At 52.3% G+C, this 16,790-nt stretch overlaps 1 protein-coding gene across 1 annotated transcript; it reads left to right on the top strand.

Moving 5' to 3' along the window:
- Positions 1-11,552: 11,552 nt before the first annotated feature.
- LOC131501553 (olfactory receptor 10AC1-like) lies at positions 11,553-14,177 on the top strand. Its single transcript, XM_058711873.1, is given in 2 exon segments — positions 11,553-12,562; positions 12,565-14,177. Coding segments are annotated over 2 exon segments (963 nt in total). The 5' UTR covers positions 11,553-11,790; the 3' UTR covers positions 12,756-14,177.
- Positions 14,178-16,790: the final 2,613 nt, after the last annotated feature.

Below are 16,790 nucleotides of genomic sequence, written 5' to 3'. Positions count from 1 at the left end.
CATTTAGGTCTTTCATCCATTTTGAGTTTATTTTTGTGTCTGGTGTAAGAAAGTGGTCCAGGCTCATTCTTCTGCATGTCGCTGTCCAGTTTTCCCAGGACCACTTGCTGAAGAGACTTTCTTCCATTGGATATTCTTTCCTGCTTTGTCAAAGATTAGTTAGCCATACATTTGTGAGTCCATTTCTGGGTTCTCTATTCTGTTCCATTGATCTGAGTGTCTTTTTTGTGTGTGTGCCAGTGCCATACTGTCTTAATGGTTACAGCTTTGTAATACAGCTTGAAGTCTGGGATTGCGAGGCCTCCTGTTTTGGTTTTCTTTTTCAAGATTGCTTTGGCTATTCAGGGTCTTTCTGGTTCCATACAAATTTCAGGATTGTTTGTTCTAGCTCTGTGAAGAATGCTGGTGTTATTTTGATAGGTATTGTATTGAATATCTAGATTGCTTTGGGTAGTATTGACATTTTAACAATATTTCTTCTTCATATCCAGGAGCATGGAATATTTTTCCTTTTTTGTGTGTCTTCTTCAATTTCTTTCATTAGCTCTCTATAGTTTTCAGTGTTGAATGCTTCCATTCTGACCTGGGATGGGAGTGGGCTCCCGGCTCAGGTTCCCTGTGACCCAAAGATGGAAGCTTGGGGGCCAGAATGCAGGGGTGCTGGGAACAGCTAGCACATTCCGTGTGGCAGCAGGCTACTTGCTGCAACAACCAGTTCTTCTGTTGGCAACTCCCATTCACATCCAGACCCATGTCTGCAAATTCCACGGGCAGTGAAGGGTGCGGGGTCCCCGAAGCCACACAGGGAGAGCTCTCAAAGGGCTCTTCCTCTTCAGGATCTGCCCCCAGGATCCTTGGGTCTGGGAAAAGCAGGAGCTGAGATGGGAGTCTTGGGGAAAGGAGGGGACCCCCTTCTCACTGACACCACGGGCCAGCCCCAAGACAGAGATGGAGACAGAGTTTCAGAGACAGGACTATGTCAGGGAGACCCCTGTGATACCCCCAGGTCAGTCTGCCCTGTAGAGAATTTCAGAGCCTCTAGGGGGAATATAGACTGAGCTAGGGACTGAGGGGGAGTGGCTGGTGCCTCCCACTGTACCCAAATAGGGCTCTGGGAAGCATGGGGAGGAATTGGGAGCCCAAGGAGGCCCCTCCAGCTGGAGAATATTCACAGCTCAGGAGTAAAGCAGACTGACCTTGTTCCCCCTCCCCGCCAGAGCATGGAGCTACTCTAGAGAATCAGGGTAAGGTCCAGCGTGGGGGTGGTGTGTGAAATCCCAGAACCAGAGATACCCAACAGGCACAGATACCCAGCTTCTGTCCTCACCCAGGAGAGTCTGCTGAGATGTGACTGTGCCCCCTCAAAATCTGGAGCCCCATTTCCCCAGCTGTAAATGAAAACAGAAGGGGCACCTCCCACGAGAGGGGGCGTTCCCATCCTCCTAGGCTGCCCCTTTTCGTCTGGGGTGTGGAGTTTGGGCCTGTGAAAAAGGAGGCATGGTCTAACCAACTTTTGTCATCGATAGTTTGGCCTCTGTTGATCACAGGACCAAACTACTGGCTTAAGGTGTTTACATCTCGCCTATGGTCTGGCTCTCGAAGGTGCACAAGAATCATGCTGCAGACTCTCTATCCACATGCCCCGACACCTGCATTTCCCTTCTTGCAGTCAGAAAGCCCTCCTGCCATCTCCCCACCACGCTGGGAAGGGAGGCTTGGCCCCCGTTCTCGCTCCTTCTCTGCCCGTTCCTGCGCGTGTTGAGGCTTTGTATGGCCAGCCCTGCATGGCGCGACGTGCCTCTGTTCTGCCTCTGTTCACCCTCTTCCTCTCAGCAAATGGCCTTCTGCCCTCAGGCGGTGGAGGCTGGTGGCCCCTCTCCAACCTGCTGGGGTCTCTGGCCCAAGAAGTTCCAGCAGAAAAACAGGTTTTTCTGAAATTCCAATTTATAAGGACAAGTACCACGTCTCCCTTCCAGAAAAGCTACACTCACACCAACTCTGTGTGAGAAAAAGCCTATTTCCTCTTATCTTTGTCAGCCCTGGATTCAGAAACTTTTTGGCCAATATTTTTGCAAAAGCAAAATTCTGCATGTGCATCCCTCCCCCCCCCCACTTATTACTGAATCAGGAGTAAATCTGAGGAGACGAGCACTTCCATTATGGAAGAATAAGGACATCTGAATATCTTCTGTTCCATCAAAGCATTTACAAAAAAAAAAAAATGTCACAAGAAACTTTCCCAGAACTTTGGAAAGTGACCAAAGGCTTGCAGCAATCTGGGGAGAGTTCATTCCAGAAAAATGGCTGAATCCTCGAAAACCAACATCCTCAGAAACACAGCAGTGAGAAACAGTAGCAGCCTAGCTATCAGCCATTGGAGGGACCGAGTGGGCTTGAAGCTCCCCAGAAGCCCCATCCCCAGGGAACTGTCAAAAATCCGTAGATGGCAGCTCCCCAGAAATGCCCCATCTACAGGAACGGTCTTTATTTTTGCTGATTAAGAGCTCACTGTGGGAGTAAAGCCCAATCCCCAGGACATTTGTCAAAAACAGTGGCATTTCAATCACATCATAGCTGTCTGGGGAGATGATGTCAGCTGAGGCAAACAAGAGGCTGGTCGAGAACTTAAAAGGAACATTTTGAGAATGAGAAGCTGTGACTCACTGCCCCTTAACGAGGAGGCTGTGCACACGCCACGCCCAGGAAATACCATGGACAGCGTTTCTGTCTCCCACGTGCTTGGTCTGGAGACGGAGCAAACTGGAAGTAAGGGCTAGGGCAGAGTTCTTGATTGCCAGGGCACTGAGGGGGCCCCAACACATGAGGGGCCACTTGGCAAAGGCTTACTGTTTTAAGGGACTGCCCAGCCATTAGCAGAAAACTGGGATAACTGAGCAGAGGCTTCTCACAACAAAGAATACAGACTTAACAGAATTAGGAAAAGAAAATCACCAAATAAACAGAACAACTGAGCTAAACCTTCTGAGGAGGGGGAAGGGGATCTTGCTGCCACATTATGTTATTTAAAATATCCAGTTTTAGGGGCACCTGTGTGGCTCAGGCAGTTAAGTGTCTGTCTTCGGCTCCCATCATGATTTCACAGTTTGTGGGTTCGAGCCCTGTGTTGGGCTCTGTGCTGACAGCTCAGAGCCTGAAGCCTGTTTTGGATTCTGTGTCTTTCTCTCTCTGCACCACCATCTCAAAAATAAATAAACATTTACAAAATTAAAAAATATTTCCAGTTTTACATAAAAAGAGAGAGAGATGCAAAGAAACAGAAAAGTGTGGCCTATCCATCCCACACTGACACCGCAGAGCCTGACGTGGGGCTCAGTCCCCACAAGCCGTGAGATCATGATCTGAGTTGAAATCAAGAGTTGGACACTTAACTGACTCAGCCACCCAGTTTCCCTGAGGTTTATCAATCTTAACTGCTCTTAGCAAAAAATAAAATCTTGGTTTTATTCATTTTCTCTATTGTTTTAGTTTTCCCATTTTGGTGATTTCTGCTCTGATCTTTATTTTTTCCTTTCTTGTGCTTACTTTATTTTTAACCTATCATTCCTTTTCTAATTTCTTAAGGTTGGAAGCTGAGTGTGATTTGGGGTCTTTTTCTAATGAAGAACTTAGCACTCTAATGTTCTGTTTAAACCAACAGTTGGCAAACTTTGGCCCACTTGACAAATCCAGCCCACAACACGGTTTTTACCGCCCCGACATAAGAATGGCTTTACGTTTTTAAATGGTTGAGAAAAACCAAAAGAAAAATATTTTGTGGCACGTGAAAATTATGCCAAGTTCAAATTTCAGCGTCCATAAATCGTTACTGGAACGTGACCACGACCACTCACCCCCATGTGGCTGCATTGGCAGAGTCAGGCAGGTTCAACGAAAATCAGCTGCAACAGAAACCATGTACACCCACATATCTATAAAAGAAGAAAAGTGAACTTAAAATACTGTACTTTTAAGATCCAGTGGAGTAAAGACTGTTTTGTTACTGGTTTAGATGGCCAAGCATTGCGTTTGCCACAGCAAACCATAGCTCTGCTAGAGAGTACAATAAACATTGACTTCACCAGGCTAGACACAGTTCATAGAAGGGCAACAGCCAGAAACATGAGAAAGCTTAAAAGAGATGATCTCATTGCATCAGAATGTCTTCACAAAAATAAAAACAAAAATGAGGCTGCAACTAAACTAAGTTTCTAGTCAAGCAAGGAGAGCCACCCACCTAATGGCAGGTTGATTAAATCATGACGGAGACAGCTGAAAAAAAAAGTGTACAGAGAAGACAAACATAGTCTGAGACGTTTAGCCTTTTGGTGAGAAGAAGGGTCAAGGACATGGAGAGCAACATCAACAGTCAATTTCAAAACAAGGCAAGTGACTTTAAGTGGTTTTCCTCATCTCTCAGAGAGTTGACAGCTCTTACGAATACCGTTCAGGTTGTGCATTCATTTGAGAAGCCAATGCCAAGTTTGAAGTGATTGAAGAATTAGCCCCCATGGATATGAAGGAACAACTATGGGTGAGAATATTTTCAAAGTCCAAGTTCAGGAGAGCAAATGAAGCTCACAGTTGATACTCCTGATTCATAACACATGATAGGTTGAAATGGCTTTCAAAAAGCACCGGCTGGTAAATAAGGCAGTTAATAACCATAGACTCTACCGTAGATTTTCAAAAGCTTTGTACACTTGTCAAACAAAGTCTATTTCTGCTCTACAGATATTTTTGCCAATGTCGATAGCCATGCAATGTAGAAGATTCACTGCTTGATGAATTCTTTCAGTTTTTGTACAGCCAGAAATTTTTACGAGCCTACTTTCTTGAAAGATATTTTCACTGGGTACAGACTTTTTTTCTTTTTTTCCTTTTAGTCCTTTAAAGATGGGGACTTCAGGCTTGCTGATAAGTCAGTGATCACTCCTACATTTATTCTTCTGTAGAGAATGTATTTCTTTAATTTATACTTTTCTATATTTTCTGTCACCGATTTTAAGCTCTCTCATTGTTTGCTTCATGTTCCTCGGGCTCAGAATATGTGGAGATTCTTGGATGTGTGGATTTGGTTTTCATTAAATTTGGGAGTTTCCTTAAATATTTTTCTTCCCCCTCCTCTCCTTCAGATTCCAAGTACACGCTTGTTACGTGGCTTCACTCTGTCCCACATCTTGCTGATTCATTTCTATTTAGTTGTTCCCTCCCACCTCCTCTCTGTATTTAACTTTGGACAGTTTCCACTGCAATGTCTTCAAGTTCACTGATCTCTCCTGCGTTGTCTCACACTGTTAAGCCCACCCAGTGCAGTTTTCATTTGGACATGTCTGTTTTCTCCTTCAGAAGTTTGGCTGTTGCCCTTTTTTATATACTCTGCGTCTCTCCATGGCATGACTGATCTTTCTTCTAGCTTCTGGAACATACGGAATACAGTTGTAATAACCCTCCCAGTGTCCTTGTCTGCTAAATCTGTCATCTGCATCAGTCATTGTGGGTCCTGTTTTCCTGCTTCTGTGTATTCCAGGTTGGTGGTTTTTTTAAATCACGGATCAGACGTTACAGAAAGATAGTTTGTCACTTATTCTCCATAGCGAATCTCAGGGTTTCCTGGTGAATCTTTGAACAACTGAAATCGTTTTTCCCAATACTACTCATCAGCCTGTGTAAGGACAGATTGTTCTGATCTCCTTGCTAGTTCATAGCTAATCAGTGTGCCTCCCAAAAATGTTCAAATAAGGTTCACTGTTCCCAGACTCTCTGCAGTGTTCGCTTTTTCCTTTTCCTCTTTTTAAAATTAAATCCTTATTCTCCCCCCTCCTTTTTTTTTTTTTTTACTTGTTTAGGACTCAGTGCATGGTTTGATCTTCACTGTATACAAGTAACAGCACACTGATGGTTAACTCTATGTCTGCACGTTTTTCTTTGACACCAGACACAAAAGAATATGTGCTTTCGGGTTGAAAAAGAAGCAGAACTAATATAAGGTGCTAAAAAATATATTATTTTCCCTTAGGGAAGAAAGAGGACAGCAGTGGGGTAGGGGTAGGGAGGATTTCTGGAATTCTGGCAATATTCTATCTTTTCACTGTGAAAATTCAACTGTACCATTATTCTGTGTGGTTTTCTGTAAGTCTATCATATGTCTATTATAATGCTTGTTTTTTAAGTTTACTCACTTATTTTGAGAGAGGGAGAGCATGAGCAGGGGAGAGGCAGAGACAGAGGGAGAGAGAGAGAGAATTGCAAGCAGGTTCCAGACTGGCATCAGGGAGCCCAACGCATGGCTTGATCCCACGAATCGAGAGACCATTACCTGAGCCAACCAAGAGTCAGATGCTGAACCGACTGAGCCACCCAGGTGCCCCATATAATGTTGTTTGTTTTTTTTTAATGATGACTAACATCTGGTAAAAATAACATTGGATTCCTACCCGACATCTTACAGGGTAAATTGTGTGTCCATCAAGCGCTTAATTGTTAAAAAAAAAAAAAAAAAAAAAAAAAAAAAAAAAGAAACCACCAATATTTGAGAAATAATTTCTCTTCTAAGTGTTTCAAGCATGATGTGCAACCTAGAAGCTAAAAAAGAAAATATTGATAAACCTGACTACACTGAAATAAAACAATTCTCTACAGCAGAACCCATCACAAACAATATCAGAAGAAACAGCAAACCGGGAAAACGATTTACATTTCCTCCTACAAAGTTGATTTCTTATTGACTGTAAGCCAATAAGAACCTAAGAGCCACGAGCAAATAGGAAAAACATGGGAAATATGAATATGAGTGCCAAAAATAGTGCAAATAGGAAAAAAATGGGAAAGAATATGAATGAAGAGTGCCAACAATTCAAACGTCATTTACAAATGGGAAAAGAGGGTCAGCTTCACTCATGGAGAGCAAATTAAAATGATAGGGAGACCACGCATTTCTGCACGATCAGTGACGAACGATCTGACAGCAGCATGTCGTGCAGATGTGGAGGGGCGGGTGCTTGTGCGTATTCCAGGCGGAGGCGCTTAGCGCCGTCCTAACGATGGAGAGACCGTGTCAGTAACCAGCGCGACAGCCGAGACGGGTTAAGATGCGTAAACTCACCGATCTAATTACTTGCACGCAAGCCACATACCACGTGGACCAGGATATGTATCTCAGTTTTGGTTGTACCGGCCAACAACGAGCAACCGCCCGAGTCCCCGTCAGCAGGGTCTTGTTAAACGAATGACGGCATCTACGCAGTGGCGCGGTGGGGAGCGAGCGCGCTGTTCATCGTTCGGAAGTGGCGCTGGATGGTCGGAGATCGCAGAGCAGAGTAGCCGGAAACGCTACCCACGTCCGCGTGCTGCCTCCCCGCCCCGGAGATGTGGCCGCGGCCACGTCCCTCCACCTCTCTAGGCCTTAGTGGGTGACGGTGGCGCCCGCACCGTAGGGTTTTGTGAGGACTGAACGGATCAGTATTTCTGTGTCACCGTAGAACAGTGTCTGGTAGACAGTAAGCACGACATAAGTGTTTGTTAAACACACTAAAAATACACTGATAGAGGCGCCTGGGTGACTCAGTTGGTTAAGCGTCCGACTTCGGCTCAGGTCATGATCTTGCGGTCCGTGAGTTCGAGCCCCGCGTCGGGCTCTGTGCTGACAGCTCAGAGCCTGGAGCCTGCTTCAGATTCTGTGTCCCGCCCACCCCCCCCACCCCCCCGCCCCTCCTCTGCTTGTGCTTGGTCTCTCAAGGGTGAATAAAAAAAAAATTATTGAAAAAAAATAAAATGAGGGGCACCTAGGTGGCTCAGTTGGTTCAGTGTCCAACTCTTGACTTCGACTCAGGTCATCATCTTACAGTTTGTGACATCAAGCCCCCCATTGGGCTCTACAGCACAGAGCCTGCTTGGGATTCTCTCTCTCGCCCTCTCTCTCTGCCCCTACCCTGCTCTCTCTCTCTCTCAAAATATATATACATTTAAAAAAATGAATAAAAAATAAAATTAGTGCTTAAAATAGTTAAGAAGACTATGTAGTAAATGGAAAACGTGTGTAAGTCAATGTTAAATGGGAATCGTGGGATACGAAACCGTACGTTTTGCAATGCTGTAAGTTTCCCTGTAAACGGGCAACGAGAACAGAAGACGTCTGTGTCGTTGGCTTTTGTTGCTCAGCACCTTGGGGTACTTTCTGGTGGTGGTGGTGGTGGTGAAGATGCCCACCCGCATCCACACCAGTCACCCCATTCCAAGATCTCCAGCCCGTTGGCCACCTCTTATTGCAAACTTTGGGGAAATGCGGAGAGAGCTGGCGCTCTCCTCCCCTCTCTCCAATGAGCTGTCCACTATGCTACTTTGGGCTACTCCCTCCCTCCCCCGTCCCAGTTTACCTCCATCCCTGCAGAGGGGCGGCCTCTGTCCCCTTGGCCCAGAAGTCTCAGACTCTCCCGGGACGCCCCAGGTCAGATTTCCCAAGTCTTCCCCCCACTCCTCCCTCAGCCCCCAGCCTTCTGAGACCACCGTGGTCCTCAGGCACCACACTGCACGGAGAAGAGCACTAATGAGGCCCCGGGGCTTTGGAGGAAGCCAGACCCCTAAGTGGGCCCTGGGAAACCTATTAAGTAAGTCTTGTCTTTTCTTCCTGAGAGAGTCCCTGGGAATGGAGGTGGAGATCACGGGAGAAGGGGGGGATTGATGTGGTACAGGAGGTCTGCTCCCCATTCTCCGCAGAATCCTTCCACAGTCCGCCGCTACTTTATAATTTGTATCCACAGAGGAACTGCTATTTGAGCTGGGCTGTGAAGAGCGAGTAGCTTTCCAGGTGGGGAAGGACTTTCTGATACGAAACAGGTGCGCAAGGTCAGGGACAAGTGGGAGACGGCAGCAGGCCGCCGCGAGGCTTGTGGGGAAGGCGTGTGCGGGAGATAGAGGGATGGGGGCGCCCATAAGGCTTGCGGGCTCTATGTCGTGATGGTCAGAACTGGCACTTCTCCCACCCAGGACGCTGGTCGCCTGCTCAGCCCAAACTCCGGCGTCACCGCTGGGAACCATGTCTGCCAGGTTAGCGGGGTGAGCAAGGCGCCTGGCCAGCCGAGCTGAGGATTTAATTCAGGCTGCGATTCGGGGTTGGGGGGCCCCAAGTCTGGCTGTCTCCTTTAAAGGAATTTTCGAATTCTCCAGCGATGCTGTGGGAGGTGGGGTGTGGGTGCCAGGGACTGAGGGCAAAGCCCCAGCTGAAGCCCATGTTTGCGGGAGAGAGGAAACCCTTCAAGGAGGGGGTCTCGGGTCCAGAAGGCCCGGGGGGACACAGGAGATTTTTCTCCTCTCTCTGCCTGTCTCTCTCTCCATCTCTGTTTTTCTGTTTCTCTTTGTCCCTTCCACCTCTTTCTCTGTTTCTCTTCTCTCTCTCCCTTTCTCTTTATCTCTCTCCCCCCATCCGTCTCTCTCTCTGTTTCTTTCTCTTTCCTCTCCTTTCATCTTTCCCTTTCTGTCTCTCCCCCTCTCCCTCTCCATTTCTATCTCTGTCTCTGTCAGCCCAGAGTCTGGCGAACCACTTGGAGTGGAGGCGACCTCCCTGCCGCTGCCCTCAGCAGGCTCGCCTCTGCCTGTCCCTGGTCGCAGGCCTCATTCTGTTTCTGCACCTCTGCATCTGCTTCCTTCTCTCTCCTCCGGTCCCCTTTCCATTTTCCCCTCGTCTGGGTGGGGAAGGACCGACAGACAAGGCAGACACAGAGAAGAGCGGGCTCTCCCCCTACTTAAGGGCGGAGACTGTGAAATCAGACAGACCTGGGGGCCCCTGACTAAGGGAGATGCTGTGGGACTCCCCCAGATCTCAGCCTCCCCGTCTGTAAATCAGTTGTAATGGTGGCGTGACTCCTCACAGCGGTCTCGAGAATGTTCGGGAATACTGTGGACGCAGGGCGTTTACGGCTCGCCTGCACACCGTGAGGGCTGGACACACGGCAGTGATTGTGATCCCGCTCCCTCCCTCCCGTCGGCATTTGGAGGGAATATGGGGGCGTTGCCAACGAAGGGTCATTGGAGGTGATGTCAGTGTCCCTGGACGACTTTCCGGGGGAAGAGCTGCGGGGCATGGGCGGGAGGAACCCTTGGGGAAGAGAAACAGAGGGGCGGGACACCTGAAGGCTCCGGGGTCTCGGAATCCGGGCAGATAGGCCAGGTGACGCCGGTCTGCTGCCTCGGTCCCCACACCTCCCTCTCTGCTGTCTCCAGACAACGCTTCCCTCCAGAGATCTTCAGCCAGGGCAGGGCGTGCCCGGCACAGAGGCAGCAGGAAGCACACGACAGGATAGGGTGGCGATTCCTTCCATAACGTCTCCCGCACGCCGGGCCTGCTGTGCTGGGCGTGATGTCACTTAGTCGTCACGACAGTTCTGTGGGGCTGAGGAGGGTAAAGACTCCAAGCCGTCTCAGCTGGTCGGTGAAACAGCGGAGACGGAGCAGGTGCACGTGAGCCCAGAGGCCCCGCTTGTGCCGCTGAGCCATCCGGGCTCCGGGATGGGCTCGTGCCCGGGGGAGGGGGGGGGGAGGATTGCAGAATGACATCCTGGGGCATCAGGGCCTGTGTCGCATCAAGGGCGACAGACGAGGAATCTGAGCCCCATGGAGAAGGTGGGGCTTGGGCAGCATCGCAGACGGGACCAGAAAGCAAAGCTCCTTACTCAGCCCCAGGTGTCCCTGTGATCTGAGGCCACCCCAGGGCTGGGTGATGAGGCAGAAGGCACCCACTGTGCCCTGCACACGCGTGTGCAAATAGACACACACACACACACACACACACTGGCTTGGCTAGAAAGAGCTGTTTTGAGATGTGCACTGGTCTGAGGCTCTTCAAAGACCCCTAAGTTAATGCCGACAGGCCCAGTGTAATGCTCCCTTACTGACCTAGTATTCTAGATCAACGCGATGCCCCTCCAAATTCTTTCTGGGCTCTTGAAACATCAAGATATCTTTATTGATTGTTTTTGAAGTTTATTTGTTTTGAGAGACAGAGTGAGTGCGGAAGGGACAGAGAGAGAGGGAGAGAGAAGCCCAAGCAGGCTCTGTACCGTCATCGAGGAGCTTGATGCTGGGCCCAAACTCACGAGATCATGTCCTGAGCTGCAACCAAGAGTCGGACGCTCTACCGACTGAGCCGCCCAGGTGCCCCCACATCAAAATATCTTTAGATATTCTGTCACACAGGAGACGGTCAGGGACAGGGCCACGGTTCACAGTGCGGTGGCGGGCGCGGTGCTCCGGAGAAACGCCCTCGATGCGCTAGCAGCGCCCCCAACCCCAGCAGAGGACGCGCTGGTTAAACGGGAAGGGTGGCTCGCGTGCCGGTGGGATGTGCACAGGAGCGGCCGCATCGGCCTGAGCCGGCGGTTCGACGGGGTTGGCGGACATCCACCTGCGTGTGTACCCGTGAGGCCTGGAGGCGGTGACTCCCCCAGGCAGCTGAGGCCCCTCCGGGGAGGTCAGCTGGATGGTGGCCCGGGACGCGGGGTGGGGGTGGGGTGGGTGGAGAGGTGTGCAGAAGGCACGGGGGGGTGGGGGAGGGGGGGGGCCTGGAAGAGCACGGGCCGCGGAAGCCAGAAGGAGAGCGGACGGTGGCTGCGGACACCTGCATTCCTGGAGGACTCGCGGGGGCGGCAGGTGCCGGCTTGGGGAGAACGCCCCGCGTCCCTGGTGGAGGGGGTGTGGGGGCTGAACCCCGGAGACGCGAGGGCCCTGTGTTTCTGGGAGGGGTGTGTCACCGCGACCCTCCTCTCTGGCCTGCACCCCTGTCCTCCCTCAGGTTCCGACATGAGCCCCTGGCCTGGGTCAAACCGGACGGCTCCGCGGGAGTTCGTGATCCTGGGTTTCTCCGGGTGGCCCCGGGGGCTGCGGCTGCTGCTCTTTGCCTCCCTGCTGCCACTCTACCTGGCCACGCTGGTGGGAAACCTGCTCATCCTGGGCCTGGCCGTCGGGGACCCCGCCCTGCACACTCCCATGTACTTCTTTCTGGGGGCGCTGTCGGCCGTGGAGGTGGCCTACACGCTGGTGCTGACTCCGCGCACGCTCGCGGGCTTCCTGCTGCCCCCGGGGGGCCAGGCGGTGGCCCGCTCCACCTGTGCTGCCCAGATGGGCCTCTTCGTGGCGCTGGGAGGCTCCGAGTGCCTGCTGCTGGCCGCCATGGCGCTGGACCGCTACCTGGCCATCTGCCGCCCTCTCTGCTACCCCCGGCTCATGACCGCGGGGCGCTGCCGGTGCCTTCTCGCCTCCTGCTGCGTTGGGGGCTCCCTCCTGGCCTTGGGCCTCACCGTGGCCATCTTCCAGCTGCCCTTCTGCCGGGGGGGCCTCGTCAACCACGTCTTCTGTGACCTCCCGGCCGTGTTGGTGCTGGCCTGTGGGGACCGGGACCTGCAGGAGAGGGTCCTGCTGGCCGCCTGCCTGCTGCTGCTGGTGCTGCCTCTGGTCCTGATCCTGCTGTCCTACACCAGGGTGCTGGCGGTCATCCTGGGAGTCGGGGGGGTGGCAGGCCGCCGCAAGGCCTTCAACACGGTGGCGTCGCATCTCACCGTGGCCGTGCTCCACTATGACTGTACGCCAGGCCCCTGAGCAGCCGCTCCCTCGAGGAGGACAAGCTGGTGTCGCTCGTCTACATCAACCTCACGCCGTTGCTCTACCCCGCCATCTACACGCTGCGCAACCGGGACGTGCAGGGTGCCCTGTGGCGGGTGGTCGGCGGCAGGACGTCAGGGAACGTCGTCCGGGCCGGGGTCAGCTAATGCTGCGTGCCAGACGGCGTCTGGCCTGAGATCTCCCCCAGTGAGGGGAAACCTCCCCATCCCAGAGCCGTCTGTGGCTCCCCAAGACCTGCTGCAGCCCAGCGTCACAAGGACTCCAAAATCGGACTTGAGCCGAGTTCTTTGGCTGCTGTGGACATTTCAAGCTGAACGGTTCTCGCTGGTGGCCGTGCACCGGAGAATATTCAGCAGCCACCCCTTGTCTCTACCCAGTAGATGCCACTTGCACACCACCCCCCCCCCCAGTTGAGATAATAAACAATGTCATTAGACATTGTCAAATGTCACCTGGGGGGAGGGCGCAATCAGCCCTGGTTGAGAACAACTGCTCTAAATTCTGACCACACGGTACCTTTTGAAGAGAAACGAGTGCTAAAAGGTACAAGTTTATGGTTCCTTAATTTATAATACACAACTGAAAATAATGCAAATGTTCACGAACATGGAATAGACGCGAACGACTTGTGGCAGAGTCATGGGATGGGGACGCCTGGGGGGGCTCAGTCGGTCCGACTTTGGCTCAGGTCATGATCTCGAGGTTCGTAGGTTCAAGCCCCACATGGGGCTCTGCCCTGACAGCCCAGAGCCTGGAACCTGCTTTGGATTCTGTGTCTCCCTCACTCTCTGCCCCTCCCCCGCTCATGCTCTGTCTGTCTCAAAAATAAACATTTGGGAAGAAAAAAAAAAAGCAGCAAGCCACAGAGAGCACAAACCAAATGCCTCCCTGTACGTAAAAGGCCAATGACAGACTAATCTGTGCTGGTTGATAGAATAGTGGTTCCCTGGGAGAAGGATCTGGGTTGGCACAGGCACAGGGGGATGGTCTGGGCACTGGAGATGTTCTAGATCTCGATCTGCGTGGTAATTACATGGGTAGGTAGGTGTTCAAAACTTCATCAGATCTGTGCACCTCCTTGTATTTAAAATGAGCTACAGCTGTTCTCCTGTTTGCGGAGCGAGCCACGGCTTCAGCGTTGCCTTTGCTCACGCTGCCTTATGCCCCCGGTGCACACTTCCTCTCGTTCCGCATTCCACGTGTGAAAATGCCTCGTGTTGTTCAGTGATCAACCCAAATACTGCTGTAGCGAGAATGTTTTTGTCCTCCCCCTCCCCCTCTAAATTCATCACGTGGAAACCTAATCACCGGGAGCCGGGCTTAGGGGTGGGGCCTCTAGAGGTAATTAGGTGAGGAGGGTGGAGCCCTTGTTAACAGGATTAGTGCCTTTATAAAGGAGGCTCCAGAACCTTCCCTCTCCCCTTCCACCGGGTGAGGCCACGGCGAGGAAGCGGCTGTTTGCAAACAAGAGGTGGGTGCTCAACACACACGAAATCTGCCAGCACCTCGATCTTGGAGTTCCCGGCCTCCAGTCTGGTGAGCAATGTCCGTTGTTCAGAAGCCCCCTAGTCTGTCCCCCCCCCCCCCCCTCAATCACAACTGCTGTCACTCTAGGGGCGCCTGGGCAGGTCAGTCAGTTGAGTGTCCGACTCTTGATGTCGCCTCAGGTCGTGATCTCCCGGTTTGTGAGTTCGAGCCCCAAGTCAAGGCTCTTCACGGACAGCAAGGAGCCTGCTCGGGATCTCTCTCTCTGCCTCTCCCCTGCTCATACCCTCTCTAATTTAAAAAAAAAAAAAAAAAAATTAAAAATAAACTGGCAGTCTAAAATATAAACCTCTCCTTCACCTACCACTCAATTATACTGTGAGCTCTTTAAAGCCAGGTCTCAGACCCTATGAACTTGGCGGTTCTTAGTAAATACCAGATGGAGGAATAAACCATAGACGAGCTCTGGGCTGCGTGGGCGTCTCGCTTAAGGGCTACAGGCCCAGGGGCATAGCTCCGGAGTCCAAGGGCAGGAAGCGGTAGGACCGCGTCTTCTGGGGTCTGTTCTGGGGTCTGTCAGAGCTGGCTGTAAACCTCAGCTGGCAATTCTTGGGCCCAGTTTACCAACCCAAGTAGCCTCGGGAGCAGCAGGCTTGTAACTGAGCACACTAGCTGCGTCCGGAAAAACTCGACCGTCCTGATTGGGCAGGGAAAAGGCCCTGGATCCTCAGAGATGCTTGCAGATGGCTTCTCTTTTTTTAAGTTTATTTTGATGTAAGTTAATGATCTATTTTGAGAGAGAGAAAGAGCGAGAATCCCAAGCAGGTTCCATCCCACCAGCACAGAGCTCGAAGCAAGGCTCCACCCCACGAACCGTGAGGTCATGACCTGAGCTGAAATTAACAGTCGGACGTTTAGGCAACGGAGCCACCCAGGCGCCCCGCAGGTGGGGTCTGCCGACACCCGGTGCTCAGCCACCTGTGGTCCTGTGCCGGGCTGGTTTTGCTCCAGTACCCCTCTGGAGCTGGGGTTAGGCCCCGGGGGTCCACCGGCCGTCCTGTTACTCAGGCTGCGCGGATCGAGTGGGAACCACAAGCATCTGATGAGATGCCGGGCCTCCCTCGGGCAAAATCGCTTGTGGTTGATCGGGAGCCTGAGGTGGTTACCTTTCCCTCAAGGCACCTGCGTCCGCTGCCGGTCCCCGGGTCCCGGTGAAAGGTCATGTGCCGCGGGCCTCTGCCCCACGTGTGGGGTGGGCAGCAGCTCAGAGCCCGTGTGAACAGCTTCTCAGCCGGCCGCCCTCCTAATCCCTCCTGCTGCCCAAAGTCTTTGAGAATATTGTGAATCTTGAGATGCGTGAAACTGAGTTTGGGTTTCTTTTTTTCATTCATTTATTGAGGTGTAATTGGCAGCTAACGTTAGTTGCAGGTGTACAACACAACGATTCGATAGATGCGTATGTTGTAAAATGATCACCCCTTTTAGTTAGCATCAGCAACTCCCGGTTGCATTTTCTTCCTTGTGATGAGAACTTTCAAGATTTACTCTCTTGGCAGCTTCCAAATGCGCCATAGTTGGCAGTTTCAGATGCTCTATTATCTGCCACTGATCTGACCTTAAAGATTGTGACTGGAAAGATCTGCAGTGGCTGTCCCCCAGGGCCAGGTCCATCTCGGGGGTGTCCTGCCCGGCCTCTCCAAAACAGTGACGGTGGCAGGTCACGGGCTGACCCCTAGCCCTCGAGGGCTGGACCCAGCGCTCTGGCGGGTCACTGCTCTGCAGGCTGACCGGCCCGCGGCCACTTCTGTGGGCTTTCACTTCCGCGATGAACTTGCTAACTTCCTCCGGCCTTATAGGTGGCGCTCGGACCGTTTGCATCAGACCACTAGATCCCGTGCCACCATGTGCCAGGGCTGGGACCCGTCATATCCCACAGGGTCGTGTGACAGCAGAAAGGTGTGCAGCAACAGAGGGACCGCAGGCCCCGGCCACACCGACCTTTGCCGGGAGCCGTGCCTTCCCCGAGTGAGGGTGCCGTTTGTCACCAGACGGGACTAGGAGTCCGCCTCCCCGTGCCACCCGCAAGCACAGCCGTCAGGGACGGGGTGTCTCTCTGTCCCCCTATCATAGCCTGCACTTGGGTGGGGTGGCCACCCGTGTTCTGGCTGTTAACCAGTGCAACGGGACCTGAGAGCCACGGCCAGGTGGGGAAGCGGGGGCAGGCATCCTCCTTGGGGCGTGAACAGGTGCACCGCAAACCAGCTCCCAGGGCGATGCCCCGAGGCCCTGGAGGACGCGGGTCGCTTCTTCCCCAGCTTGCACTTTGGGACGGGCGGCGGCCAAGGTCGAAGCTGCGCCCACCAACTAACTGCCCACCGGGGAGAGCCAGTTAGCCTGCCCTTCGCAGCTCCAAGGCTCCCCGGCAGCCGGCTGCCAGCACGACTCTACTGTCCTGATCCTGCGGCTGACCGTCAGGACTCCGCTAAACTAACGTTTGCTAAGAGGACCACAGGTGCCGGTGGTCAGCGGGTGCGACAACAGGCCAGGAGAGAAACTGAAGTGGCGAAGTTTATTATTTGCAGGACCCGCGGGAAGTACACAGCAGGCCTCGAGGGGCCACATGGGGTGTCGAGGTAGAAGGCAGACCGAGACTGAACCCGGGGCACGTGACTTTTATAATAGAGATGGTGGGCTGG

The sequence above is a fragment of the Neofelis nebulosa genome, chromosome 18, assembly GCF_028018385.1.
Source record: "Neofelis nebulosa isolate mNeoNeb1 chromosome 18, mNeoNeb1.pri, whole genome shotgun sequence".
NCBI lineage: Eukaryota > Metazoa > Chordata > Mammalia > Carnivora > Felidae > Neofelis > Neofelis nebulosa.
The sequence above is the reverse complement of the archived record's forward strand: the minus strand, read 5'-3'. Positions and strand labels throughout refer to the sequence as shown.